Source organism: Armigeres subalbatus, chromosome 3, assembly GCF_024139115.2.
Source record: "Armigeres subalbatus isolate Guangzhou_Male chromosome 3, GZ_Asu_2, whole genome shotgun sequence".
NCBI classification, from domain to species: domain Eukaryota; kingdom Metazoa; phylum Arthropoda; class Insecta; order Diptera; family Culicidae; genus Armigeres; species Armigeres subalbatus.
The window spans coordinates 130818853-130846711 of NC_085141.1; the positions used below are offsets into that span (position 1 = coordinate 130818853).

The 27859-nt window shown below is 41.5% G+C and overlaps 1 protein-coding gene across 2 annotated transcripts in view; it reads right to left on the reverse strand.

Annotated features, from left to right (window-relative positions):
• LOC134223622 (furin-like protease 2) overlaps positions 1 to 27859 on the reverse strand; it is a 1298803-nt gene that overhangs the window by 336194 nt on the left and 934750 nt on the right. For both annotated transcript variants that reach the window (XM_062702810.1, XM_062702811.1), the window contains exon 5: positions 23032 to 23166. In XM_062702810.1, coding sequence (XP_062558794.1) covers positions 23032 to 23166 — 135 coding nt within the window. The remainder of the gene's footprint in view (positions 1 to 23031; positions 23167 to 27859) is intronic.

Sequence of the window (27859 nt, forward strand, 5' to 3'; positions counted from 1 at the left end):
TGATGATTGGATGAGGAGAAAATACAATTTTTATCGATGCTTTGATGTAATTAATCTTGAGCGAAATATATGGGCGAACGGTGGACCAAGTCTTCGCTCAGGATCAATTGTATTTTACACCGATGGTTCAAAGCTGAACGATCAAGTTGGAGCAGGAGTAACTGGCCCAGGGATAAATATCTCGATTTCCATGGGCAAGTGGCCAACTGTTTTCCAAGCTGAAGTTCAGGCTATTCTTGAATGCTCTAATTTATGCTTACGCCGAAATTACAGGCTTTCAAATATTTGCATAATGTGTGACAGTCAAGCAGCATTGAATGCTTTGAAATCAGCAACATGCACATCCAAAATCGTTTGGGTATGTGTTCAGTCACTCCAAACCTTGGGTAGTCGTAACAAAGTGAACCTGTATTGGGTTCCTGGTCATTTTGGCATTGAAGGCAATGAACAAGCTGATATGCTGGCCAGACTTGGTTCATCTCGACAATTCATAGGTCCCGAACCATTTTGTGGTGTATCTGCGTGTTCTCTTAGAATGGAAATCAAATCTTGGGAACATTCTAAAATAGAGGACATCTGGAAAAACACCTTGATTGCGAGGCAATCTAAACGTTTCATCGCACCAAACGCATTTATCACTCGCAAAATTTTAGATCTTTCAAAAAAAGATCTTAACACATATACAGGTCTTATAACAGGCCATTGCCCGAGCCGATATCACTTGAATCTGTTAGGAAAACTTCAAGATGATGTATGTCGTTTCTGCGGCACACATGTAGAAGACTCGGAACATCTGTTATGCCATTGTCCGGCAATTTTTAGAAAGAGATTACAGTTCTTCAATAGGGGGCTTATAGAACCCTCAGAAGTTTGGAGAACAAGTCCCAATATGGCAGTACGATTCATCAGAACCATAATACCGCATTGGGATAACGCTGGTAGTCATGGAAATGCAATTGCTCTAAATAGTAATGATGCGTCAACTTGACAAAGCTAGATCAAATGGGGCATATATCACAATAGATCTAACAAATGGTCGCAGTGATTAAGATACCCAACAGGGGAAAAAAAAATCGTTTTAGAACCAAACCTGCAGACTTTCTTTATGAAGCAAGGAATTCTATAGCGATGCTATCATCACTGAGCGCTGAGCTGGAAAATTTGTTTTTTTGGTAAGGTAGTAGTTGAAAGACTTATTAATTCAACTTGGAAAAGAATTTGTTTTCTCAGCCTAACCGGAAAAAAAGTCGTGCGTCAATCTCATCCTCCGTTGAACGGAATGAATCCAGGAAACGAAAAAAAAACAGCGTCGGCTCCATCAAAGTGTCGTAAAATAATGAGTTAGAAGTAAGCTGTGCGTCTCTCCTGTTTCCAATATTCGGTGGCTCAGAAAACATTGGTGTGTTGTTCAAAAGGCAAGTTCTGAGCTTAAAACGAACCTAACGCCTACAAAGATAATAGCCGGTTCCATTGGAAGCTGACTTGAAAAATGTTCACTTCGTACGTTTACTTTGTCTTTCACTTGATGCTTCCTTCTTTTTAGTATTTTGATCTCGTGACACAAAGCTGTCGGATGAATACAATCCCATACACTTTAATGAACATTGAAATAAATTGTTCCACATGTGCTATATTTCGTGATTCTTTTCTACAGCCATGAATCCTGCAATTTAAGCACTTCCATACGAGGCGTCTAATCGGCAGTAATGCAATCCATTTATATAAATCATCGACAGCTCATTATTCCAACCATCGAAAGCGCTCGAAGCGAATCATCTTCACTATACAAACAGCCCACCCCCATAGGGACTTCTTCCCAAATTAACTTCCACTGAATCGCTCCAATTATTCGGGTCAGTTGATCGAGCCAGGCCAGCACACGCGTTGACCTAAATCCCCAGACTGTTTGTGCGTCTTTGTCGTCGTCCGCCCTCCCATCCGCCGAGGACAAGCTAATCAAATATTTTCCCAGCTCCATGTCCCAATCAATCGCATCAGAGCGGCTCACGCAGTGATTGATTTCATTGCTTTCTAATCGGATCACACCTCCTTGTGTGGGAGAGCATGAAGCGCAGATCTTAGTTCTGATTTCACATTCTTCTTCCTCTCGGTGACATTATGATCCAAGTAGAGCTATGTTTGATTTCAGCTTGGTATAAAAGTACTTTCTACAGATTACTTTTTCTTTCATAATTTATGTATAAGTTAGTTTCATCACAAAAAAAAACAAATTCTGATCAATTGTTGTTTTACTTAATAATTGTCCATGATTTCGTGCTGGGTGTGTAAAACCAGATGTCTTTAGAAATAATGAAATTTCGTTATTTAATTCGCTTCACGACCACTATTACTATTCGTTAATCTAATGATCAAACAATAAAATGCTGCTGGATTTTTTTGAGTAATTAATGAAATCTTTATCTAAATATAAAAATATGAGTAATTCTAGAAAATCCAACTTTAAATAGTTCTAAAGTACTTTTGTGATTTTAAAACAAATTAAAAAAAAAACATTTTTCCAATTGATGGTAATCAAACCCGCCACTTTTGGGATGGAAGCCCGTCGTAATTTACACGCTTAGATCAAATAGAAACGGTATCTAACGTTGGTATAAATCTCCGATAATCCAATCAACCAGCACAGCCAAGAAAAAGCTTCCGAAATGCTTTCGTTCTACCAGTATACGCTTTTTCCGGCGCAGTTTGATGATGGCGGCAAAACGGGACAGAATGAGCGATAGCTAGTCATTAATATTTTACGATCATCAGCTTCTATAAGCTCATAATTCGGCGTTCCCGCGCTCATCAACCAACTGAAGCGCAAGTCAGAAAAATCTTTATTTTTCATCCGACCAGAACCGGGTTGAATCGCATCGTCAATTTGCACTGCGGAAAAAATGACATCTATGGTCAGCTTGCCAACAGTGGATCGCACGCACCATCACTTAGATAATAAATCAACTGATTTTTATTTTAACCAAATCTTCAAATTATCGTATATTTATTTTATCGTTCTGAATTTTATTTCCATGTACTGAATCCTTCATTGGAAATGGGTCCACTTTCGGGAAATTCACCCTTAATGACCAATTTTCGTTCTGATTTTTTCCGACGAGATAGGGCACGCATTTTAAGTAGATGGCTTCTTTGGCCAGAAAGAAAGCTATCAATACTCATTTCCTCAGATATGAGGGAACATTTATTTTTGCTCCAAGGTCCAACTGAAATAAACGTGAAACGAATAAAACGGACTATTTTATGGCTCTATTTATATGTCTTTGTACTTGTTGTTGTTTTTGTTATTGTTGTAATGTGTTGTCGTTAATACTGTGCCATACTACTTTGGTTGTGCGTCTTGCATCGTAATCCCGTGAATGAGGAGAAAATTGAGCTGATTTATGGGTCAGGATAAGACCGAAGCCGTGCGTCGTCGGCGTCGTCCCATTCAAACGTACTAAACGCTGCATATCAACGGATTTTATGTTCAGTTTGAACGATAGTTAATTCCAAAGGAGAAATTTTATTGATATGATATGGGTAAAGAAACTTTTTTTTATGAATGTAAAAATCCTGAATTCTGCATCTTTTTTAGGCTGGTAAGCTACTTAGAAGAGTACAAGCAAAAACACTACGAGTTCCGGATCATAGTACAGAACCCGAGGATCAAAAGGATAATTTCCTTAATTATTTGCACCCGCCCGAGATGGAGAAACTCAAAGGTGCAGCCCAATCGGGTTGTACGCAAAGGTGACGTAGAACTAAGTAGCTGTAGGTATATAATATAGGGGAAGTGCACCGGTTTTGGCCAACTTAGTGCCTAATTTGGCCAACCCTGAAAAATACATATTTTTCCAAAATAATCGATCAGTTTAAAGCAGCGTTGAAGCATGAGGGATATATCTCTTGTTGAAACTAATAAAACCCTTGCAAATTGCTTTATTTTTTAAGTTATTCGCAAAATTGGCCAAATTAGGAACATGGCCAAAACCGGTACAGTTCCCCTACATGTTTTTGTTTCATACTTTTCTTTTCGATGACCAAAGCAAGCGTTTTTCAAACCCAGAGTGAATTGGTTTTCGTTGTGCTCCTGAGATTGAGTTAGCATTACGAACCTTAGTGATGTATATTATTTGAAAATGATGATGAAAATAATTTTTTATCAAATAATCGAGGATGAACAACACTCTCAAGCGATAACATATCCAAATTATCAATTGTTAAAGTCTCGCTAGACACCAAAACACCATACCAAACATCCGATTGAACTTCTTTGTTGACATTAGATTGGTATTAGTTAGGTTTACATTAAATTTATTATTTTGTGTTATTATCAATAGACTGCAAGATTTGAAAAGTTATCGCCGATGAAAACTTGCCTACTTTTCACACCTGAGAAATTATCAAATGATAATTCCAATAATTATTGTATGAGAATGATTCAGCACACCCTGGCTGATAGTGTACCGTGGCAGCCATTTTTTTATTGTCTTTATTAATGAGGTTTTCGGCCCTTGACCGGTTCACCTCATCGCTGCAGCCATTACCGACGCAAACTGGAACAGAGACTAACCACCCTCACTAGGTCATTCCAAACCCCTGGTGGTACATTACTAAAGAACCCATCCAGAAAGCTGGGCTGTCAACGGTGTTTGATGGTCATCCTATGGAGGAAGCCAGAGTAGACGCGACAAAGAAGTTTGAAAGTTTATTGATAAAAATCATTATTCCTTCGCGTGAGTTGCGTCGGACTTTGCATTTACTCCGGCAGACATCTAGGAATCAGCAAAACCGAGCCGAATAAAGTTTACCAGAATGCATCCACTGCAGCAGCGAAGAAGATTCCGAGTCCCTCTTCTTCTCTACTACTACTTTTTCTTCTTCTCTATTGGCATTACATCCCCACACTGGGACAGAGCCGCCTCGCCGCTTAGTGTTCATTAACCTTCCTAGTGCATTAAAAAAAAGTTACACATTGTGCATTAGCGGGTCAAAAATGACCCCAAATTGAATTTGCTCCCAAAAGTTCATTTTCGAACCGATTCTCAATCTTTTGGAATCAAATTGAAGGTATGGATTCCACGGATGTCGTTACGGGCAGATTTTTGCACTTTGGCCATTCTGGTTCCCAGGAATCGATGTTGAAGGAACATAGATTCTTAGGTCAATTTTTGGCGTGATTTCTTGCCTCTCGAAGGGTGATTTTGGAAATGCTCATTAATTTGCGTAGCAATAATTCTATTAGAATGTAGCCATTGTCCATTTCCATGGATCAACACAATTCCTGGTTATTTCACGATCCGGTGTCCCTCCGGAAGATATGGAACATCCGTAGAAGTGGTCAATTCATTGAACTCATCCTAGAAGAGCGCGGTTTTTTCCAAAGCTTTTAATTATCGAACGCTGAGTAACAAATGATTGTGGTGACCCATTGTGATAGACCTGAGTGGCCACCGGAAATCCTTTAGAAGATCCGGAACATCCGTAAAAATGGTCAATTCATGGAACTCATCCTAGAAGTGCGCGATTTTTTTCAAAGCTTTTCATTATCGTACTTTGAGTAAAAAATGATTGTGGTTACTCATTTTGGTGGAACTGGGTGGCCACCGGAGTTTTCCGGAAGATCCGGAACATCCGTAAAAATGGTCAATTAATGAAACTTATCATATAATAGCGCGGTTTTTTCCAAAGCTTTTCATTATCGAACTACAAGTAACAAATGATTGTGGTGACCCATTTGGATGGACCTGTATGGCCGAAGGTCCTTCAGAAGATCCGGAACGTCCGTAAAAGTGGTCAATTCATGAAATACATCATAGAAGAGCGCGGTTTTTTCCAAAGCTTTTCCTCATAGTACTTTGAGTAGCAAATGATTGTGGTGACCTATTTTGGTGGATCTGGGTGGCCACCAGAAGTGCTCCAGAAGATCCAGAACGCCCGTAAAAATGGTCAATTCATGAAACTTATCATAAAAGAGCACGGTTTTTTCTAAAGCTTTTCATTATCGAACTTTTAAAAAAATCTTTCTATTATCGAGCTCTGAGCAAGGTACGAAGGAATGTCGTGACCCGTTCTTATTTACCAAAGTGACTACCGGAGGTCTTACGGAAGATACGGAACATCGGTTAAAGTGGTTAATTTATGTAATACATACTAGAATAGGCTATTTTTAATATCCTTGTCGTACTCTGAACATGAAATTATTACCGTGACCTTTTCTCACGGATGTGAGTAGCAACTAAAGGCCCTTCGGAATGTCCGTATCACACGTAAAAGAGATCAATTCATAAAACCCACCTTAGAAATGGCGTGTTTTCCGTAGAAGAAGAAGATGAAGCACACTATTCTTCTAAACCTTTTTATTTTCCTAATTTTAGAAACCAATGATCGTAACCAATTCGCATGGATTGCCCACTAGACTGGCGCAGGAAACAAAAAGTTGGCTAATTCCACGGGGCACCCCCCAGGATTGTGTCTTTGGGTGAGAAAATCAATCTCTGAAAATTTCAGCTCAATCGCTTGTTGCATAAGCTGGCGCATTTGATTTGAAGTTTGTATGGGGATTTCAGCCAAAATGTATAGGAAAATACACTTCCGTCACTCATTCGATCTGGAAATTGGTTCTGATTGCTCGATTGACCTCAGAATTGCAAAAACGGCAGTTGGTATGCTACATAGCAATTTCACAGAACATTGTATGATGATTAAATGAACTTTTATATAGGTTTCGGCTGATGCGATTCGATCAAAAAATCCAAAAATACACAAATTAGCTCCTAATAAATCAGCTGAAAACTATATAAAAGTTCATTTAATCATCATACAATGTTCTGTGAAATTGCTGTGTAGCATACCAACTGCCGTTTTTGCAATTCTGAGGTCAATCGAGCAATCAGAACCAATTTCCAGATCGAATGAGTGACGGAAGTGTATTTTCCTATACATTTTGGCTGAAATCCCCATACAAACTTCAAATCAAATGCGCCAGCTTATGCAACAAGCGATTGAGCTGAAATTTTCAGAGATTGATTTTCTCACCCAAAGACACAATTCTGGGGGGTGCCCCGTGGAATTCGACAACATTTTTTTCTCCCCATACTAATCTGGGCCAGTCTATTGCCCACTGTATGTCTTCAGGTACATTCAGATCATCCGTAAATTCGGTCAATTCATGAAACTTGTCATAATTTTCCTATTTTCATATCCTGAGTAATGGATGATCGTTGTAACCCATTCTCAGGAACGTGTGTAGTCACGAATGAAACTCCGCAAGATCAAAAAATCTGTAATTATAGTCAATTCATAAAAATTAAGATTACACTATTTTTTTTTGAAAGGACAATCACATTAACCCAGAAAATAGTTTCAAGTATGGCATAATTTGCTTCCATGATCGATATTCACCATTCACCACGAATTGACCACTTTAAGGTGATTATACAATCAAGCCAAGTGGTGAATTTCAAATTCACCACACGGTTTCTACTCCTATTATGAAAAGTTCAAATCTAGCGTAATAATGTTCGTGCAATGCTGAAATTAAAGTCGATTGTTCAGCATAAGTAAGCAAACGATCTACGGATGTTTCATCTCCATGGGCATTGTAGTTCTCTCAATTCGTGCTCTTGAAAAATCACTAGAAAAAGCACGTGGTTTCCAAGATGGCCGATTTGTGGCTTTGTTGTATAACCACCTTAACGGACGTTCCAAATCTTCCGGAAGACCTCGGTAGCCACCCAGGTCCTTCAAAAAGGGTCATCATAATCATTTATTACTCAGCGTTCGGTGATTCAGCTATTCCATGGTGAGTTTTATGAATTGACCATTTCTACGGATGTTCCAGATCTTCTGGAGGAACTCCGGTGGCCACCCAGGTTCACCAAATTGGGTCACCACAATCATTTGTTACTCAAAGTACGATAATGAAAAGCTTTGGAAAAAACGCGCACTTCTAGGATGAATTCCATGAATCTATACCATTTCGTCGAAAGTCATTTCGTCGAAAGACATTTCATCGAATGACATTTAGTCGAATGACATTTGGTCGAAAGGACATTACGTCGAATGGACGTTTGATCGAAGGGACATTTAGTCGAAAATGATTTTTTAATCCACTAGAGACGTAGGACATTTGATCGAATGACGTTTGGTCGAAAGGACACTACGTCGAATTGACATTTAGTCGAAATCAGTTTTCTGAAAGAATCTTCGTACATTTGGTTATATGACGTTTGGTCGAAAATGAATTTTCGAATTGATAATCTTGGTACATTCAGTGTAATGACGTTCCGTCGAATGGATATTTGAAAAAAAGAACTTAAGCCAATAACAATTAAAAAATAAATGATTTATTGCGGTTTTCCTAAAAGTCATATAATTATTTTTCCAATATTGTCCAAAGAATGATGGGCTGATAAAAAGAATAAATAATACGAAAACGGTGATATATTATTCTTGACTGGATATTGACTTCCGCGAACCCCTCTAACCGACTACATTGAATCTATACCACCTGGTCAAAAGAAATGTAGTCGAATGATGTTTCGTCATTACACATGACGCCGAATAGACATTACTACCATTACACGCATAACTGTCCCATGTACATCGGAAATTCCAGCAAATATTGGACGAATATGCGTGTGATGGCAGATTAGGTCATATGACCATTTGGTCGAAATTAAGTTTTCGGCCAATAACTAACGAATTATGGTTCAAAGACCATTTTATACTGAACTAATTATTGTATACATATTGAGTGGAAGAAAGAGTATCAATGAAAAGAATAAAAAACCATTTCCATTCGACCAAATGTTTTAGACCATGTGCCGAAAATAGAATAGAGGGTATACTGCCGCTAACCGCAAGTCGAGCACATCTGTACATGGAGCCCCATGTACAGATGTGCTCGACTTGCGGTTAGCGGCAGTATATATTTTGCTACTTCTGAAGGTTTTCAATTTTTCAATAATCCACCAGGTCTCCAGAAGTTTCTGTTAGCTCAGATGAAAAATCCTCATTGGCTTCCTTATTCGTTTCTTCAGCTGCTGATTGAAATTCCTCATGTCCACTGAATTACTCCAACCAGTTTATTCATGTATCTTATGGATTATTTAACCAGAAATGTCTAAATCTCCTTTCGACTAAATGTCCATTCGACTAAATGTCCTTTCGTTCAAATGTCCATTCGACTAAATGTTCCTTCGACCAAATGTCCTTTCGACAAAATGTCGAACTAAACGTCATTCGACGAACTGTCCCAAAGCCGAATTCCATGAATTGACAATTTTTACGGACATTCCGGATCTTCTGGAGCACCTCCGGTGGCCACCCTTCTTCTTCTTCTTCTTATTGGCATTACATCCCCACACTGGGACAGAGCCGCCTCGCAGCTTAGTGTTCATTCTGCACTTCCACAGTTATTAACTGCGAGGTTTCTAAGCCAGGTTACCATTTTTGCATTCGTATATCATTAGGCTAACACGATGATACTTTTATGCCCAGGGAAGTCGAGACAATTTCCTATCCGAAAATTGCCTAGACCGGCACCGGAAATCGAACCCAGCCACCCTCAGCATGGTCTTGCTTTGTAGCCGCGCGTCTTACCGCATGGCTAAGGAGGGCCCCTAGGTCCACCAAAATAGGCCCCCATAATCATTTGTTATTCAAAGTACTATGAGGAAAAGCTTTGGAAAAAACTGCACCCTTTTATGATGAGTTTCATGAATTGGACATTTTTACAGACGTTCCGGATCTACTGGAGAACCTCCGGTGGCCACCCAGGTCCACCAAAATGGGTCACCACAATTATTTGTTACTCAAAGTACTATGAGGAAAAGCTTTGGAAAAAACCGCACCCTTTTATGATGAGTTTCATGAATTGGCCATTTTTACGGACGTTCCGGATCTACTGGAGAACCTCCGGTGGCCACCCAGGTCCACCAAAATGGGTCACCACAATTATTTGTTACTCAAAGTACTATGAGGAAAAGCTTTGGAAAAAACGCACCCTTTTATGATAAGTTTTATGAATTGGCAATTTTTACGGACGTTCCGGATCTATTGGAGGACCGGTAGCCACCCAGGTTCACCAAATTGGGTCACCACAATCATTTGTTACCCAAAGTACAATAATGAAAAGTGTTGGAAAAAAAGCGCACTTCTAGGATGTGTTCCATGAATTGACAATTTTTACGGACGTTCCGGATCTTCTGGAGCACCTCCGGTGGCCGCCCAGGTCCACCAAAATTGGTCCCCACAATCATTTGTTACTCAAAGTACTATAAGTAAAAGCTTTGGAAAAACCGCACCCTTTATGACGAGTTTCATGAATTGGCCATTTTTACGGAAGTTCCGGATCTACTGGAGAACCTCCGGTGGCCACCCAGGTCCACCAAAATGGGTCACCACAATCATTTGTTACTCAAAGTACTATGAGGAAAAGCTTTGGAAAAAACCGCACCCTTTTATGATAAGTTTCATGAATTGGCCATTTTTACGGACGTTCCGGATCTACTGGAGGGCCTCCAGTGGCCACCCAGGTCCACCAAAATGGGTCACCACAATAATTTGTTACTCAAAGTAATATGAGGAAAAGCTTTGGAAAAAACCGCTCTTTTTTATAATAAGTTTCATGAGTTTGTCATTTTTACGGACGTTCCGGATCTACTGGAGGACTTTCGGTGGCCACCCAGGTCCACCAAATTGAGTCACCACAATCATTTGTTAATCAAAGTATTATAAGGAAAAGCTTTGGAAAAAACCGCACCCTTTTATGATAAGTTTCATGAATGGGCCATTTTTAAGGACGTTCCGGATCTACTGGAGGACTTCCCTTGGCCACCCAGGTCCACAAAATTGGGTCACCACAATAATTTGTTACTCAAAGTACTATGCGGAAAAGCTTTGGAAAAAACCGCACCCTTTTATGATAAGTTTCATTAATTGGCCATTTTTACGGACGTTCCGGATCTACTGGAGGACTTCCGGTGGCCACCCAGGTCCACCAAATTTGGTCACCACAATCATTTGTTACTCAAAGTACGATAATGAAAAGCTTTGAAAAAAAATCGCGCACTTCTAGGATGAGTTCCATGCATTGACCATTTTTACGGATGTTCCGGATCTTCTAAAGGAACTCCGGTGTCCACTCAGGTCTATCACAATGGGTCACCACAATCATTTGTTACTCAGCGTTCGATAATTAAAAGCTCTGGAAAAAACCGCGCTCTTCTAGGATGAGTTCAATGAATTGACCACTTCTACGGATGTTCCGGATCTTCCGGAGGGACACCGGACCGTGAAATAACCAGGAATTGTGTTGATCCATGGAAATGGACAATGGCTACATTCTAATAGAATTATTGCTACGCAAATTAATGAGCATTTCCAAAATCACCCTTCGAGAGGCAAGAAATCACGCCAAAAATTGACCTAAGAATGTATGTTCCTTCAACATCGATTCCTGGGAACCAGAATGGCCAAAGTGCAAAAATCTGTCCGTAGCGACATCCGTGGATTCCATACCTTCAATTTGGTTTCAAAAGATTGAGAATCGGTTCGAAAATGAACTTTTGGGAGCGAATCCAATTTGGGTCATTTTTGACCCGCTAATGCACAATGTGTCACTTTTTTTGTTGTGGCGTTCCTAGAGGTCGCTGATAGCTGGTTATCACCCCAAAATTTTCATTTCCAAAAGTTAGGAAAAGTCAGAAAATTTCAACGCCCTATCTCATTTGATTACAAAGCTACAACGTTTTTAAATCATCTCTGGGCCAAAATAGACCCCAATGCACTAGGAAGGTTAAGCACTTCCACAGTTGCTTTGTAGCCGCACGTCTTACCGCACGGCTAAGGAGGGCCCTTCCGAGTTCCTTTACTGGCATCGACGCAATAAACGTAAGCGAAAAGCTGCCGACAAACGCCCCCAAGCTTTCATTAATTGGCAGAAAAGAACTGCACCTTAGCTAAAAGCACTGTAAGTTGCATTAATTTGATTTCTATGCTGGCTTGAGGCCTCGAGTTAGCCTTGTGAACAAAGGCTCAGAAACCGGAAATGACGAGATCGATTCTTGATCCGGTCTAGGATGTTTTTGGGTGGGTGGGTTTTTATAGTGTATCCACTGCCTTTGCCACACAAGATACATACTAATGCAATGGCGGGCATAGAAAGCTTTCAATTAATAATTAAAGAATTGCTAATAGATTGCTAAGTTAAAAAGCAGGCAAAGTTCCAGTTGGAATGTTGTGCTATGGAAGAAGAAGCTTGCGATGCACTTATGAGATTGACTGATTCACCGAAAACCGATTGCTAAAGCAATTGCTGTTAGCAAGTTTTCAATAGTAAATAATTATACACAAATATTGTAACACACTGGAGTCGGTTTTCACGCGGAGGATATGGGTCGCGTAAATTAAAACAACGTAAAAACCGCGTAAATCCCGAAATATGTCTGAATGAACCGCGGAAATTTCGAAATTCGAGTAAAAAAAATCGCATAAAAAGCGGATCGTGTAAAAAGAACCGCGTAAAAAACGACTTCAGTGTACATCGGGAATAAAGCGTTGACTCATCCTTGATCGAATGGTCCAAGAAAATTGAAAATCTATCGGAAAACGGCTGAGATATTAACGATCAAAGTCTATCATATTTTCGTGACGTTTTTTGATTTTTTGCAATCGTAAGGTGTACCCCAATATAGAAAAGACAGACGTAGTTCTACGTCAAAATAACTAATCTCCGCTGCATGGTAATTATCAGTTCGATATAATCTTTTTAATTTCCTGACTTTTACGCTAAGTCCATTATGCTTAAAGAAACTAGTATCCTGTCAACACTCAAATGGTCCAGTTTAAAGCAAAATTTTATCCACAATGCGATATCCACTTCCAGTTGGATCAGATCAAATGCAAAGAAAAAAGATTTTCCTTAGAAATAGACACGGTTCTAACAGTTTTCCTAAAAACAACTGTCGATGACTTGTAAGATGACTAAGTAGAATAATTTATCTTAGTTTGGACGCTCTTCTGGACCCACTTTATAGAGTTTATGCGCCAAGATCTAATAGATACATTAATTACGTCAACTAAAAATAGGTGTGTTAGATGCTGTCTTATATCTGACAGTGACAGTTCAATAATTATCGAATAACCTTGCTTGCAAGCAAGATTACTTTCGATGGATTTATGTTTTAATGGTTTTGCTGGGTGGCCCCAGCCTTTTTCAAGACCGGGTGTTTTTAAAACCTTCGAACTGACACTTTAAAGTTTAATTCAATAAATGATATTTCTCAAATGACCTTAGCCGACCAGGGGTCTGATGTGTTGTGTTTTCGTAGTCTAGATGCAGTCTCGTTTCTTCTGCTTGTATTTTTTGAAACTGTCAGTGTGGAACGCACCTATCTCTTTCTTTCTCATGATTCTCCTTATGGCTGTCAGTGCGGAATTTTCAATGTTGGCTACGGAACGAACTGTGGTGGAGGTATACAAGTGTCAGTCCCGTGTAGCTGGCTCTGTAAACATAATGTGAAACAATATTAAATTTCCGGTTAAGGCATCCCTAAATTGTCAAAATCGGATGGTAATTGACAGAGTTACAATATATTAATTAAATTTCACCCTAAATTTGCTTGTCACAGTTAATTTAGTTATGTACAGCATTTTACTAGTGCTAATGGTCGCCACAATTGAACTCAAATTTTGGTAGGGTAGAAACAGTTTGAAGTTTGGCTTGAGTCGTTTGATAAGTTTCCATCATCATAATGCTTAATTCGTGATGATGGTGGTCGCTGTGATGTCAAACGACATGAGCCTAGCGTCGAATATACTGCACCGTACGGTAAAATGCTTAATAAATGACGAAAACAGAACAATATAAGTTAAGTTATTGAAATTAATTTTTTTACGGTCGAAATCATTTTGCGATAATTGTATACTCGCGCGAAATGTAACCGGTACAATATGAACGGAGCTTTAAACTTCATAAACAGCACTAGCGCCACGCCAACAAATGGTGGCTTCAAGAACTAATACTTGTTTCACCGGGTTGATGTATGCCCGTTGGAACAACTGCTGTCATCGATGGAGAAGCATATAAAAACAAAAACAATTTAAAACTATTGGCAAGCTAATTATTATAAAATTTGGATTTCCGTTGGTTTATTTGATTATATCGTAAGTACATAAATGAAATAATAATTGAAATGAAATACACACGAAATTTGTTATGCAGGTAAATTTAACGAAAGTTGCGGATAGACAGACAAGTTAAAAAGATAGGTAAACAAGGACTACAAACGTAAGTTAAACAAAATTGTTCATTGGAAAGTTCTCATTGAATTAATAAATCCGCAGCCTAAAGCAGTCTCACAACATAAACGAGTTGCTAAAAAGGCGTCCGAATAATCTTTGTCGCATCTACCGCAACAGTAAATATGTCTTAACTAATAGAGGTGATTGATGGAGGTGGTGGGGTAGCAAGAAGGGCGGCTGATGACGAGAAAGAACATATGCAAAACAAGTTCATGGTCTTAAGGTGACACTTTATTCAAAATTCAGCATGAGCAACTGTACTATATGATGTATTTTTGGATGGTTATGTTTAACAGTTTTCTTAATTGCAGCTTGAAACACTTAAGACTGCGAGATCATTTACACTCCAAAGGTAACTCGTTATAGAGTTTACTTCCGCTATAAACGAACTTTCTTCGACCAAATTCAGTATTCGGTCGTCCTAGAACAAGACTTCCTTCTTGCCTTGATTGTCGGGTGCGTATAACTCTTCTCAGGGTAGTATTATGGTGCGTTGAGTTATTGTGAAGAATATCCCAAACGTGTATGAGTGTTTGATATGTGTAGAGGGCCTTCAGTGGAAGTATAGAATCATGTGATTCCTTGTAAACGTTGAGAGTTGGGTACAATCGGGTTTGCCACTTATAAACTTCAGGCATCTATTTTGGGTCACTTTTTTGGGTCAGCTCTTTCAATGCCGATTTGCTAGCTGTACCCCAACATGCAACCAGGTATTGAAGCCTCCTCTGAAACAACGCGTGATAAAGCTTCATAAGCCAATTTTTGGGGGTAAAGCTGGAAAATAGAGCTCAACTTTCTTTTAAGAGTGTTGACATGTGCAGTCCATTTCATAGTCGAGTCAAGTTCCAAGCCAAGGAATGAATACTCCGTAACCTCTTCAATGATACATCCATGCATCTTCAAAACATCACGTGGGGGAAGACGCTTCCAAGGGGAATGAAAATCATGTACTTTGTTTTGTTAGGGTTGAGCGACAACAAATTCGAGCTGAAGTAGTCATGCAATAGCATAAGGTCTTCCTTGATCAGCCTCTGCAAAATACTGATATGTGCTGCTTCGTAGAACAATTTCCGACAGTGACAAATTGAAACCGATTCGTAAGGTAACTTTCCATTATCGACTTTGCAACACCTCTAAGCCCCAGCGTTTCCAATTTTTCAATCAACATCCTGTGGTTTACAGTGTCAAATGCCTTTTTAAGGTCGATGAAAAGTGCAGCAGCAATATGTTTGTGGTACTGCCAGGGTACTCGACCCGCTTCGAAATCCATATTGGTAGGGATTTAGCAGATTGAACTGCTTTGTAAACTCGATGATTCTTGAAGCCAACAATTTTTCAATGATTTTATCCAGTACCGATAAACAGGAAACAGGGCGGTAGTTATTGAGATCTTTGTGACTCCCAGACTAGAAAATAGGAACTACTATAGCAAGTTTGAGGCACATCCGATATTGAGCAGTTTGAATAATTTCGTTAAAGACATCCATTAGCAACTGAGCGAAGAATTTGTGGTGGGTTTTAACGAAACTGGCTGTTATATTATCAGGGCCACTTGATTTTTTAAAATCTAGATTAGTTAATCAGTATCGAAACTTTATTGTTGGTTGTTGGGTAAAGGTAGAGGGAATTTCGAGTGTCCCAAATTTGTGGATGTCAGAATCACTATGAATGCTGGCCGCTAATGATGATCCTATGTTGCAGAAATATTCAGGTTCAGTTAAAATCCGACCATTAGTTTTTATTGCTGAAATTTTGTTATTTTTATTGTGTTTTCATAGGCTACGGTTTATAAATCTCCACGCTGTTTTGGAGTCGACTCTTTCCAACTGTTATAAGTTATTCAATCGCTCATGAATAACATACTCAATTTTACGTATATTCGCATTCAACTCAATTTTGCATCTGCTAAAAATCTTCAATTAAAACATCTGAATAAGACCAAATATGTTTTGCCATATAAAACGAGTGTTCGGCAAATGAGTCTGTTCGAAATTTTGAATGGTAGCAATTTTTTCTCCAACAGTTCGTCATTCCTTATGATTTTTTAACGAAGGTATCAAAATCTGGTAATATTCAGATGTTTTAATTGAAGATTTTTAGCAGATGCAAAATTGAGTTGAATGCGAATATACGTAAAATTGAGGCAAAACATACTTTTGCATATAAACAATAAAGACGGATCCATAAAAAATGAAAAACGATCCATAAATAACATCTGAATGTTCCATAAAACGCTACTATAAATCCATAACATAGTTCAGGAGATTCTATAAAGAATAATTTTTCGATTCATAACTAAGCTAAAATTTAGCAACATATTTCCCTATGTTCCATTAACATAAACAATACAATTCGTGCTATTTTCCTATGAACGTATGACAAATGATCCATAAATCTTTGGAAATGATCCATAAAAAACTATATTTTGATCCATAAAACTTCAAAATTGCGCATTTTTTATCGTGATGATGATCCACAATTTCAGTAATGTGATCCATTATTTTAGTCATATCATCCAGAATTCTGGCAATTCGATCCATAAATGATCCGATTCGATTCAAATGATCCATAGTTTTGGCGATATGATCCATAAATTTTGCAAAATGATCCATAGATTTTCAAAATTTGTGAATCAATTAGGCCTTCTTTTCAAATATTATGGATCACATTATCAATATTATGGATCATTTTACTGAAATTTTGGATCATCATCAGGATTGAAATTGCGCAAATTTTAAATTTTGTGGATTAAAATAAAGTTTTTATGGTTAATTTTTCAAAGATTTATGGATCATAAAATTATTCTTTATGGAGAAAGAAAGTCCTTTTCGTCCTTTTGTCTCCTTCGAATTTTCTTACGTTCTACCTTGCGTCTTTTCCGAGCATTCCTACATTCGGCCTTTTGTCCCTGATCCGCCTTAATTTACCCCAACGGTATTTTGATGATGATGATTGGCAACGAGAATCCGGGCGCAATCGGTAGTTATCGCGCAGTTTTCACTAGGCCACTTCTTTATCTTTATTGTTGTTGCATTAACAGGCCAGCAAATGCGTTCAAGTTACATATATAGCATTTGGTCCTAGTAAGACGAGCGAGCCCTCCCCAGCTGGAAGATCGTCAAAGTTCTCGGGGTGTCAAGCAACCGTGATTTAACTTTCTTGCCTCATTTTCGCTCCGTGAAGGTCAGCTGTCGTTTTGGACAAAACTTGCTGCAGACACTCTCTCGACTTTACATGACCAATAACCAATAAAGCTAAGCTAAAGCTAAGCTAAAGCTAAGCTAAAGCTAAGCTAAAGCTAAGCTAAAGCTAAGCTAAAGCTAAGCTAAAGCTAAGCTAAAGCGAAGCTAAAGCTAAGCTAAAGCTAAGCTAAAGCTAAGCTAAAGCTAAGCTAAAGCTAAGCTAAAGCTAAGCTAAAAGCTGGGCTAAAGCTAAGCTGGGAGCTAAGCTAAAAGCTAAGCTAACAAGCTAAGCTAAAGCTAAGCTAAAGCTAGCTAACAGCTAAAAGCTAAGCTAAAGCTAAGCTAGTGGGTGGGGCTGGAACAGGCTGGGCTGGGGTGGGTGGGGAACAGGAACAGGAACTGAACAGGGTTTGGTGGGAACAGGGCTGGGAGCTGGAACAGGAACTGGACAGGAACAGGAGGGAACAGGGGCTGGGGGCTGAGTGAACAGGGCACAGGAACAGGAACAGGGCTGGGGTGGTGGAGCTGGAGCTGGGCTGGGGTGGGAGTGGGGCTGGGCTGGGAACAGGAACAGGTGGGGCTGAGGCTGAGGTGGGAGTGAGGCTGAGGCTGGAACAGTGGTGGAGGCTGAGGCTGAACAGGTGAACAGGGCTGGGAGCTGGGGCTGGTGCAGGGGCTGGGGCTGGGTGAACAGGTGGGAGTGGGAACAGGAGTGGGTGGGAGTGGGGTGGAGGGCTGAGTGGGGTGGGCTGGGGCTGGGGGCTGGGTGGTGCTGGGCTGGTGGGAACAGGGGTGGGGCTGGGAACAGGGCTGGGAGGGTGAACAGGGCTGGGAGCTGGGGCTGGGAACAGGGCTGAGGTGGGAACAGGGGCTGAGGTGGGCTGGGGCTGAGACTGGGAGAACAGGAACAGGGCTGGAGTGGGGCTGGAGTGGGAGCTGGAACAGTGGGAGCTGGGGCTGGGAACAGTGGAACAGGTGGGAACAGGTGGGGTGGGTGGGAACAGAGACACAGGTGGAACAGGAACAGGCTGGGTGGGACAGTGGGGTGGGAACAGTGGGGTGGGGTGGTGGGAACAGGGTGGGAGCTGGGGGCTGGAACAGGTGGGGATGGGGCTGGAGCTGGGTGAGGTGAGGTGGGAGCTGGGGGGAACAGGTGGGCTGGGGTGGGAACAGGGGTGGAACAGGTGAGAGCTGGTGGGAACAGGGGGAGGGTGGGCTGGAACAGGGCAGGTGAGGTGGGAGCTGGTGGGGAGACAGGTGGGGTGGGACTGGAACAGTGGGACAGAACAGTGGGAACAGGGGTGGGGTGGGGCTGGGAACAGGGGTGGGGTGAGGAGTGGGGCTGGGAGCTGAGACAGGGCTGGGGTGGGGGCTGGTGGAGTGGCTGAGGCTGGGCAGGGGTGAGGCTGGAGGCTGGGGTGAGGAACAGGGAGGCTGGGAACAGGGCTGGGGGTGAGGCTGGAACAGGTGAGAACAGGGAGTGGTGAACAGGTGGGGAACAGGGTGAGGTGGGCTGGGAGCTGGAACAGGAGACAGAACAGGTGGTGGTGAACAGGGGTGGTGGAACAGGTGGAACAGGAACAGTGGGAACAGGAACAGGGGTGGGACTGGGGCTGGGTGGGAACAGGGGTGGGGCTGGGGTGAACAGGGGTGGGCTGGGGCTGAACAGGGTGGGACAGGGCTGGTGGGGTGAACAGGGTGGTGGGAGGTGGGCTGGGGTGGGAGTGGGGTGAGGTGGTGGAACAGGAGACAGGTGGGAACAGACAGGTGGAACGGAACAGGGTGGGGGCTGGTGGGAGTGAACAGGTGGGCTGAACAGGGCACAGGGGCTGGTGAGGTGGGGCTGGGGTGGAGCTGAGGCTGGAAGCTGAGCTGGTGGGAACAGAGTGGGCTGAGGCTGAGGCTGGGGGGGTGGGTGGGAGTGGAGTGGGGCTGGAACTGAGGTGGGTGAACAGAACAGGGAGTGAGGCTGGGTGGGAGGCTGGGAGCTGGGGCTGGGGTGGAGGAACAGGGCAGGGAACAGGGTGGTGAGACAGGGGTGGTGGGGGAACAGGACAGTGGGGTGGAACAGGGAACAGGAACTGGGAGCTGAACAGGGTGGGAACAGCTGGAACCAGGGGTGGGGCTGGGAACAGTGGAACAGGTGGTGGGGGCTGGGAACAGGGAACAGGTGGGCTGGGTGGAGGTGGGGGCTGGGGTGGGGTGGGAACAGGGGTGGTGGACTGGGGTGGGGTGGGGAACAGGAACAGGTGGAACAGAACAGGAACAGTGGTGGGCTGAACAGGTGGAACAGAGTGGAGCTGGAGTGAACAGGGCTGAGAACAGGGGCTGGAGACAGAACAGTGGAACAGGGGTGGGGCTGGTGGGGTGAGGCTGGGGTGGAACAGGAACAGTGGTGGGGAGCTGAGGTGGGTGGGAGTGGGCTGGGAGCTGGGGAACAGGAACAGACAGTGGTGGGAGGCTGGGGGCTGGTGAGTGGGCTGAGTGGAGTGGTGGGGGTGGAGGTGGGAACAGGAGACAGGGGTGGAACAGGAACAGGTGGAGTGAACAGGGGTGAACAGGGAACAGGGAACAGGGAACAGGTGGTGGGCTGGGCTGGAGTGGTGGAGGCTGGGCTGAACAGGTGGGAACAGGTGAGGCTGGGAGCTGGTGGGAGGCTGGGAGTGGGGTGGAGTGGGGAGCTGGGGCTGGAGTGGGAACTGGGGAACTGGAGCTGGGGGCTGGTGGGTGGGCAGGAGGTGGGAACAGGGTGAGGTGGGGTGGGAACAGTTTGGGGGCAGGGGGTGGGGTGGGTGGGAACAGGGTGGGGTGGGAACAGGGTGGGGAACAGGGTGGAACAGATTTGGAGACAGGGCTGGTGGGGAACAGGAACAGGGGGCTGAACAGGGTGGGACAGGGAGACTGGAACAGGGTGAACTGGGGTACAGAACAGGTGAACAGGGTGTGGAGTGGCTGGGGCTGGGTGGGAGCTGGTGGGGTGGGGTGGGAACAGGAAGGAGTGGGTGGGGCTGGGGGTGGGAACAGAACTTCGGAACAGGGGGCTGGGCACTTCACTAACTTCACTGGTGGCTTCTTCACAGGTGGGAACAGGTGTGGGTGGGAACAGGGCTGGAGCACAGGTGGTGGAGCTGGAGCAGTGAGCTTAGCTGGAACTCAGAGCTGAACTTAGCTTGGCTAGCTTCAAGCTAAGCTAAACTTCGCTAAGCTCTAAACTAGGTCAAAAGCTAAACTAAAAACTAAGCTAAGCTAAAAACTAAGCAAAAGCTAAGCAAAAACTAAGCTAAAGCTAAACTACTAAAGCTAAGCTAAGCTAAGCTAAAACTAAGCTAAAAGCTAAACTAAAAGCTAAGCTAAAAGCTAAGCTAAAAGCTAAGCTAAAAAGCTAAGCTAAAGCTAGCTAAAGCTAGTAAAAGCAAGCTAAGCTAAAGCTAAGCTAAAGCTAAGCTAAAGCTAAGCTAAAGCTAAGCTAAAGCTAAGCTAAAGCTAAGCTAAAGCTAAGCTAAAGCTAAGCTAAAGCTAAGCTAAAGCTAAGCTAAAGCTAAGCTAAAGCTAAGATAAAGCTAAAGCCAAATTAAAAACATTTTCTAAAATAAGATGATGTTAAGTGGTCACATTTCTATATCGTTTGAGATCGTCATCTTACAATAGCAACTAGCAACTTCTTTCAGCAATCAACAGAAACTTGTCGCTTGATTCCCCAGACTACAATTTTTGTTAGCTCGAATTGATTTCATCAAATGCTGTTGATACTCCGACCAGGTAGGTTACCATCCACCATTCATGTACCGTCAAAGAATGCAAACTGCAGGTTAGAATTTCATCCATCCTCTTTTCGTGAGTTAACTTTCCCGGGAGTTTTTTGGCGCTTGCTTGTTATTTCCGCCATATCTGAACACTTTTTTTTCCTAGTTGTTCGCCGCCATCGGCTGCTCTGACGGCAAACAATTCTCTTGGCAGCCATCGCAACGATGACGACGAAACAAGATAGTCCGAGGTCCGGACCGAACTCCGACTGTGTGTACCAAACGTGATGGCAAGCGAAAAGTGAGGAAAATAAGCTCCTAACGATGTCCTCGGCGTCGTCGTTTCGTTGCTTTACTGAACTTTTTTTTGACGAATAATTGTCCGATATCACGTACCTGTAGGGAAATGTTTGATTTTTCTTTTCTTGTTGTAACTGTACTCGAACTTTATCTCAAGAAAAGTCGAGAACAAATCCAAAATGCACTAATCATTAGTTAAATGCAGCGCAGCCAATGATTTTTTATACAAAGTAAATGGTGTCAGGAATAAAAAATGCCTGCTGTCTATGACATAAGACTATTATGCGTAAAACTGCTCTACCCGAGCAAGTTTATGATGATTATGACTGACGGTGACGGTAGCGAAACGGAGTTCCTCGGAGAAAATTTTATGATATTGGATACCTTGGCCCGGGTCGTGTCGGTCGGCGGCGTCGTTCAAGTTTTCAGACTTCCGCATCGCTGCCAACAACGACCAAGTTTCGTCCGAATATGATCCCATGCCGAGCGGATAACGGGTTGCCTAGTAATGTAATATTTTCTCTGATTTGCGATATCAAAACAGTGTCACTAATGAGAAACGATAATGACAGCACTTCGCGAAGGAAACGCTGCACCGTCGCGTCGTCCCGTTTCGTTATTGTCTTCTAATTTTGTACTTTGCGATGGCCAGTGCCGGATTTTGATCGTCTTATTTCTGTGCAGATTGTTTACGGCTTTTTGTTAGTCCATACACTAATGATAGCAATTTGAGAGTTGCCATAAAACAAATTCAAAATTTGGGTCAAAATTATCTCTTCAAAATGCCAAACATGGACATGTTGAAGGTATTGAAATGTTATTGAAACATTACACTTCAAACATTTTTGACATTAGCATGTGTTCTGTGTGATTTGAAGCATTTTAAATGTTTCTTATCTGGGCATAAAGTGGTTTCTAAATGAAAATGTCCGTGCTAGTACAAGGTAACATCGAGATGCAACCTGACTAAAATCTATATTCATCAAACACATCATACGATTACTCTTTAGTCAAGTCAATGCATGAACTGAATGTAACTCCAACGCAATCCCTTTTTCTGATTGGATTAACCAGCAGCGCACGGCTCTCTCGCTTCCGGATGCCGATGAAACCGATTGGTACTCGGAAATCCATAACTGAAATCAATCGCCTACCCCGGCAGCGCCCAAAGAAAGCCAAACCACCATCAACATCATCTCAGTCGGAAGCACTATGCAGCATAGCTACCAAAAGCTGATTGACTAGCTGAATTGGATTGATGAATAGAGGGATGAATTGGCGAGTTTGAGAGGATTATCGACCTTATTGATACAGCAGCGGTGTACCTCGAACGAGTTGGAATGGAATTTTCCGAGCTTTATGAAACTGACTGTCAGAGCGCGCCGAAACCAATTTGATACCTGCCAAAGGCACAGCAGAGCGGAATGACTTCTTGTTCCAAATTCAATTAATTCACCAAATTCAAACGAATAACTATCGGTGCAGTGGTCCGTACTTACATAGTTTTGCAGCAGATCCGGGTGGTTCCGCTGGATGCCGTCGTCCAGGATCGACACGACGACGCCCTTCCCGGTGTAGCCCTTCTGCCAGGCCGGGCCAATGTTCATGTCCAAACCGTCCTTGGCGCCACCATTCTGGATAAAATAGGAAAGAAGAAAAATAAAGCGGGAAAAAATTGTCAGTAACGAGAAGTTATGCTGCTACTAGGCTGAACAGAATGGGGAGGAAAGCTATTGCGCTTTTGTACGCAAATTAAAACAGTCCATTAGTAAGGCGATGCGGAATGCTAGATTAGAATTTGTTAGTGCGTACTGCATTGAAATTACCAATTTCTGTTTTTTTGCATCACTGACTTTTTTTACTTCCGGGTCAGCACAGCGGTTTTCAATCCTGTTTGTGGAAGCAACTCATTGAAATATGTTTGCAAAAAATACATTTGCTGATTACGTTCATGTTTGACCAAAGTTGTGACTATCCAAAACAATTCCAAAGATTTTCCGAGCCGATTATTTTATTAATAATTTGATTTATTATCGAGTAGCCTAATCAAATAACGCAATAATGAATAATGATGTCAACATTTGAACAGGTTATAAATGGAATTGTAGTCAATTCAGTTCTGTTTAAATTGTATTGAAAACTCGACAGAAGGGAAGGATAACATACTAGAAGAAGGATAACATACTAACGAACATTGAAACCGAACAGAAAGACATGTGGTCGAATAGAATAAGAATTGGATAAACGTGTATGTGGAAGGAAGTAAAAAATATAAAAGAGTTCTAATAGATGGGTGGAGCATTTTGAAACTATTTGTAGAAAATCTATCGATTCAACACATCCGATAGATGTGTGAAAATTGGACAGCTGATGTTAGCATTCTTGATAATATTATCATTTGAAATTGAAAACAATCTTGCTCATTGGAACCGACCGAGAATATAAACACAAGCACAGCCCAGCCCCAAGGATCAACGCTTTATGCCATGTCAAGTGGAAGTGGCATGCTAATTTCGACACTCGAACCAGCAGCAAAATGAATTTTGCAAAACCATATCCTGCTGCGAGGCCGGTGTCGTTTACATTCTTTCTCTTTTACTCCCGACAAGATAACCATACTCGTTGTTGGATAGGGGAATGACGACATTTATGGTTCGCTAGAGATAAAATAAAATTGACAGATGAAGTGAATTGTGACGAATTTTGTTCCGACGAATTATTCAAATTAAACCAATTAAACATATTGAGTGAAGTGGAAACATCTGGTAGTTTTGAAAATTGGTATGGGTTTGATGATTGCAGAAAATGAGTGTGTAGAACAAATTGGATGTAATTTGACAACGGGCTAAGTGAAATATACAAATTTAACGACTACTAATTAAAACAAATGAATGATAAACATTGTGACCATATTTGGCTACCTGTCAGATGATTATAATAATGAGCGCAATTAAATTCTTTAGAATGTCGAAAACGCCCATTTATTGTAAGTAAGACATCATTGTGATATATTATAGTCTTGTAAATGCTTAAGGAGTAGGAGCGTATTAGACTCTTCTCCCCTAAATTTATTATATTTGTTCATTGTTGTTGTTTATTGGGCTACATCTTGCAACGGCCCATCATTCACAGCAAACGCTGTGAGAGACATGGCCGCCCCGTCATCCATAGCCGAACGCTCGAGTCGAACTACCCTTCGGCTATTGTATTGAGTCCAAGAAGAAGGGCTTTTTGGCCGAAAGTCATACGATCGAAAGTTCCCTAGAGTACATATGTTTCAAATAGGTTACGACTTCTGTAATGTGACCAAATTTAGGCACAATCAAGTTGCTGCAACTATTTCTGTCTAACTTGGGCTGCTTGGGTTGTGGCCTGATATGTCATTTGGCCGAATTTGATCTGGCCAAAACTGTAATTTGGACTAACTAGTCAGAAAATATCGTTCTGCCGAACTGTCATTTGGCCGGAATGATCGTTTGACAGAAAGAGCTATTTGGGATAAAGGATTATTAGTCCGAACAGGTCATACAGCCGAAAATGTCGTGGGCCGAAGGACCTTAAATGATTTTTACTGACCGGTAAGCGAATGACAGTAAAGTAAGGCAATAGAGAAGGAAAAGACCGCCAACTGTTAATGAGAGAAGAGGTAGATTCAAGGAAATTCCATACGGTGTGGTACAGAAAACGAAGCATATTTTCGTTATAAAACAAAAACTGAATATTTTTGATTTCTACAAATTCTTGGTAAGAGGAGTTAGAATTTAAAAAACGCACAAAATAGCCATAGCCAAACTGATGTTGTATTTCTAATGAGTAACTAGTTTCTAAGATTGATTTATTTGCTCCTTCAGCTCCTCCTACCTCATGCTTCATACAGTGGTGGAAATCTGTGAACATTGCTCACAAAAAGAGAAGTAGGCAATGCAAAATACTCGCGAACACTTGTTTTGCCTTTTTCTTGCCTACCTACTGCTCGCAGAGAAAACAGAAAAACGAACCCCGTAAAATGTTCGTGAAGCTTCGCGAGTCATTCGGGTTAATTTGCAAAATGTCATAAAACAACTTCGGAACATGTTTATCACGGATGTTCGAGGTGTTCGAGCAAGAATACCTTTGTTTATAGTTATTGTGTTTATCAGAAGTGAAATTTACCCATTGTATTCGAAATAACCACAAATACTCGCGACCGTGATTTTTACTCCCGAACAAAATACTGCCCTGCTTTTTTACTTTGCTCTGCCCGTACTCGCGAACAAAGCAAGCACCAGAAAAATGCAGGCAGTAGGTTCGCGCGAGTGTGGCATTTTTTGTAGGCCCAATTACACTCTTTTCTTACTCGTGAAGCGAGTATTTCCACCACTGGCTTCATAGCCCATTCATTGCTTCTCGCATATCAATTATCATTAATCACTTCAAACTTTTCACATCCCCATTGTTCGTCCAAACGACATTTTCCCATATGACCCGTTCAGCAAACGACATTTTCAATCGTATGATCCGTTCGGCCAAATGTCCTTTCTACCAAAGGGCCATTTCGGCTAAATGAAATTTTCAACCTAATGACCTAATGACCATTTCGGACGGCTAAACGACAATTTCGGACAAATGTTCCGTTCAGTCAAACCAACATTCCGGCCAAATGGCATTTGTCAAATGACTTTTCTGCCGCGATTCGCATAAGAGTCCCATGTCGATTTTTCACGATTTTGATTTTCTTTAAGAAATAAGCTTAAAATGAACTCATCTTTAAGAAAAACTGATAAAATAATAGGCTTTTTTCTAGAAATTTGAAAATCAAAACCCACTTGTGTTGTCTCATCTTGCTATTTATTCGCATAACAGTCACATTCCAAATTTTAAAACACTCTCACACAAAACATCAATGTAATTATGGTCCATTTGATAGTTCCATAGCAATGTATACAGCTAAAGAATATTATGCCAAATTTTCATAAAGATTGCTGGTTTTATCGATTTATTAGAAATTTTTTAATTTCTCCATGTAAAACGAGTTTGCAAAATTCAACGGAATTTTTCTCAAGTTGAAGAAAACTGACATGGGACGCTTATGCGAATAGGGGCAGTTTTCTGCCAAACGACTTTTTCGACCGTTCAGCCGAACGATATTCCAGCCTAATAACATTTTTGACCTATATAGGCGTGTTTTAGGCGTGTTATTCGACCAAATGGTTTTGTACTCAATGACATTCAGCCAAACGACCCTTAGGCCGTTACAAATATTTAATTTAAATTATGTCCTACTGGTCTCTGAAAGGTCAAGAGGGGGGGGATAATAAAAAATAAATATTAAAATGGAAAAAAATCAATAAAACTCCTCGGATTTGTTAAAGAATGTTTTGAAAATCCTCAAAATTGTCCGATTTTTTTAGTTGCCCCCTCGAAATATTATTTTTGGGCAGAGGGGGGGGGGGGCATAATTGTTTTTAAATATTTGTATCGGTCTTACTGTTGGTGGTAAAGTCAATTTAAACTATCCTACAAGCTTCTAGTTTAATGAAAGTTTAAAATCATCCCCGTTACCTCCTTCGACCCTGGGACTCGATGACTGAAAAAAGATTTAGATCAGTAGACTGGGGTTCAATACGACTTCTCTCCTAGGCTTTGTTGATGGTTTAATGGGAAAGAGGCCATACCAGAAACGGCCAATGCAGGAGCCTCCACCAACTCTCAGCTCCGTGCCCTCATTCACCTAAACCCGGCCATGGCTACTACGTTTGACGATATTGTTTTGAAGGAAACTCGATCATTTTAAAGTAATTATACAACAGAGTCAGAAATCAATCATCTTGGAAACAACGTGCTTTTTCCGGTGATTTTCAAGAGCAAATCTAAAAAAAAAGTTAAAATCAAACTAGATGAAATGGGTATTTTGGTGTATTTGATTCAAACTTCATATTCTTCGATGTAAGTTTTCCAGTACATGAGAAATAAGAAATAATAATGATAGCGATGCTCCCATTTGATACAATTAATCTGTTTGAGAGGCTAATTTCTGAGAAACATGGACTGAATTGTTCCGAGGTAACCCTGAATGAGTGCAACGAGCTTGTCGTATTGTGCGTGAAACTTCCAAATCGATCCGTATATATCTTCGGTATTTACCTGCGTCCAAAATCAGACCTAGCGCTCTACTCCGTCCATTCCACCGCTAGTCAACGTGTTTTAGACATGTCTTTGGATAACGATGTAATTCTACTGCTAGGGGATTACAATCTCCCTTACCTTCAGTGGCGCTTCGACGACGAAATCAAAGGCTTGCTTCCTGTAAACGCGCTCAGCGAGCAAGAAATTTCTCAAACCGAATCA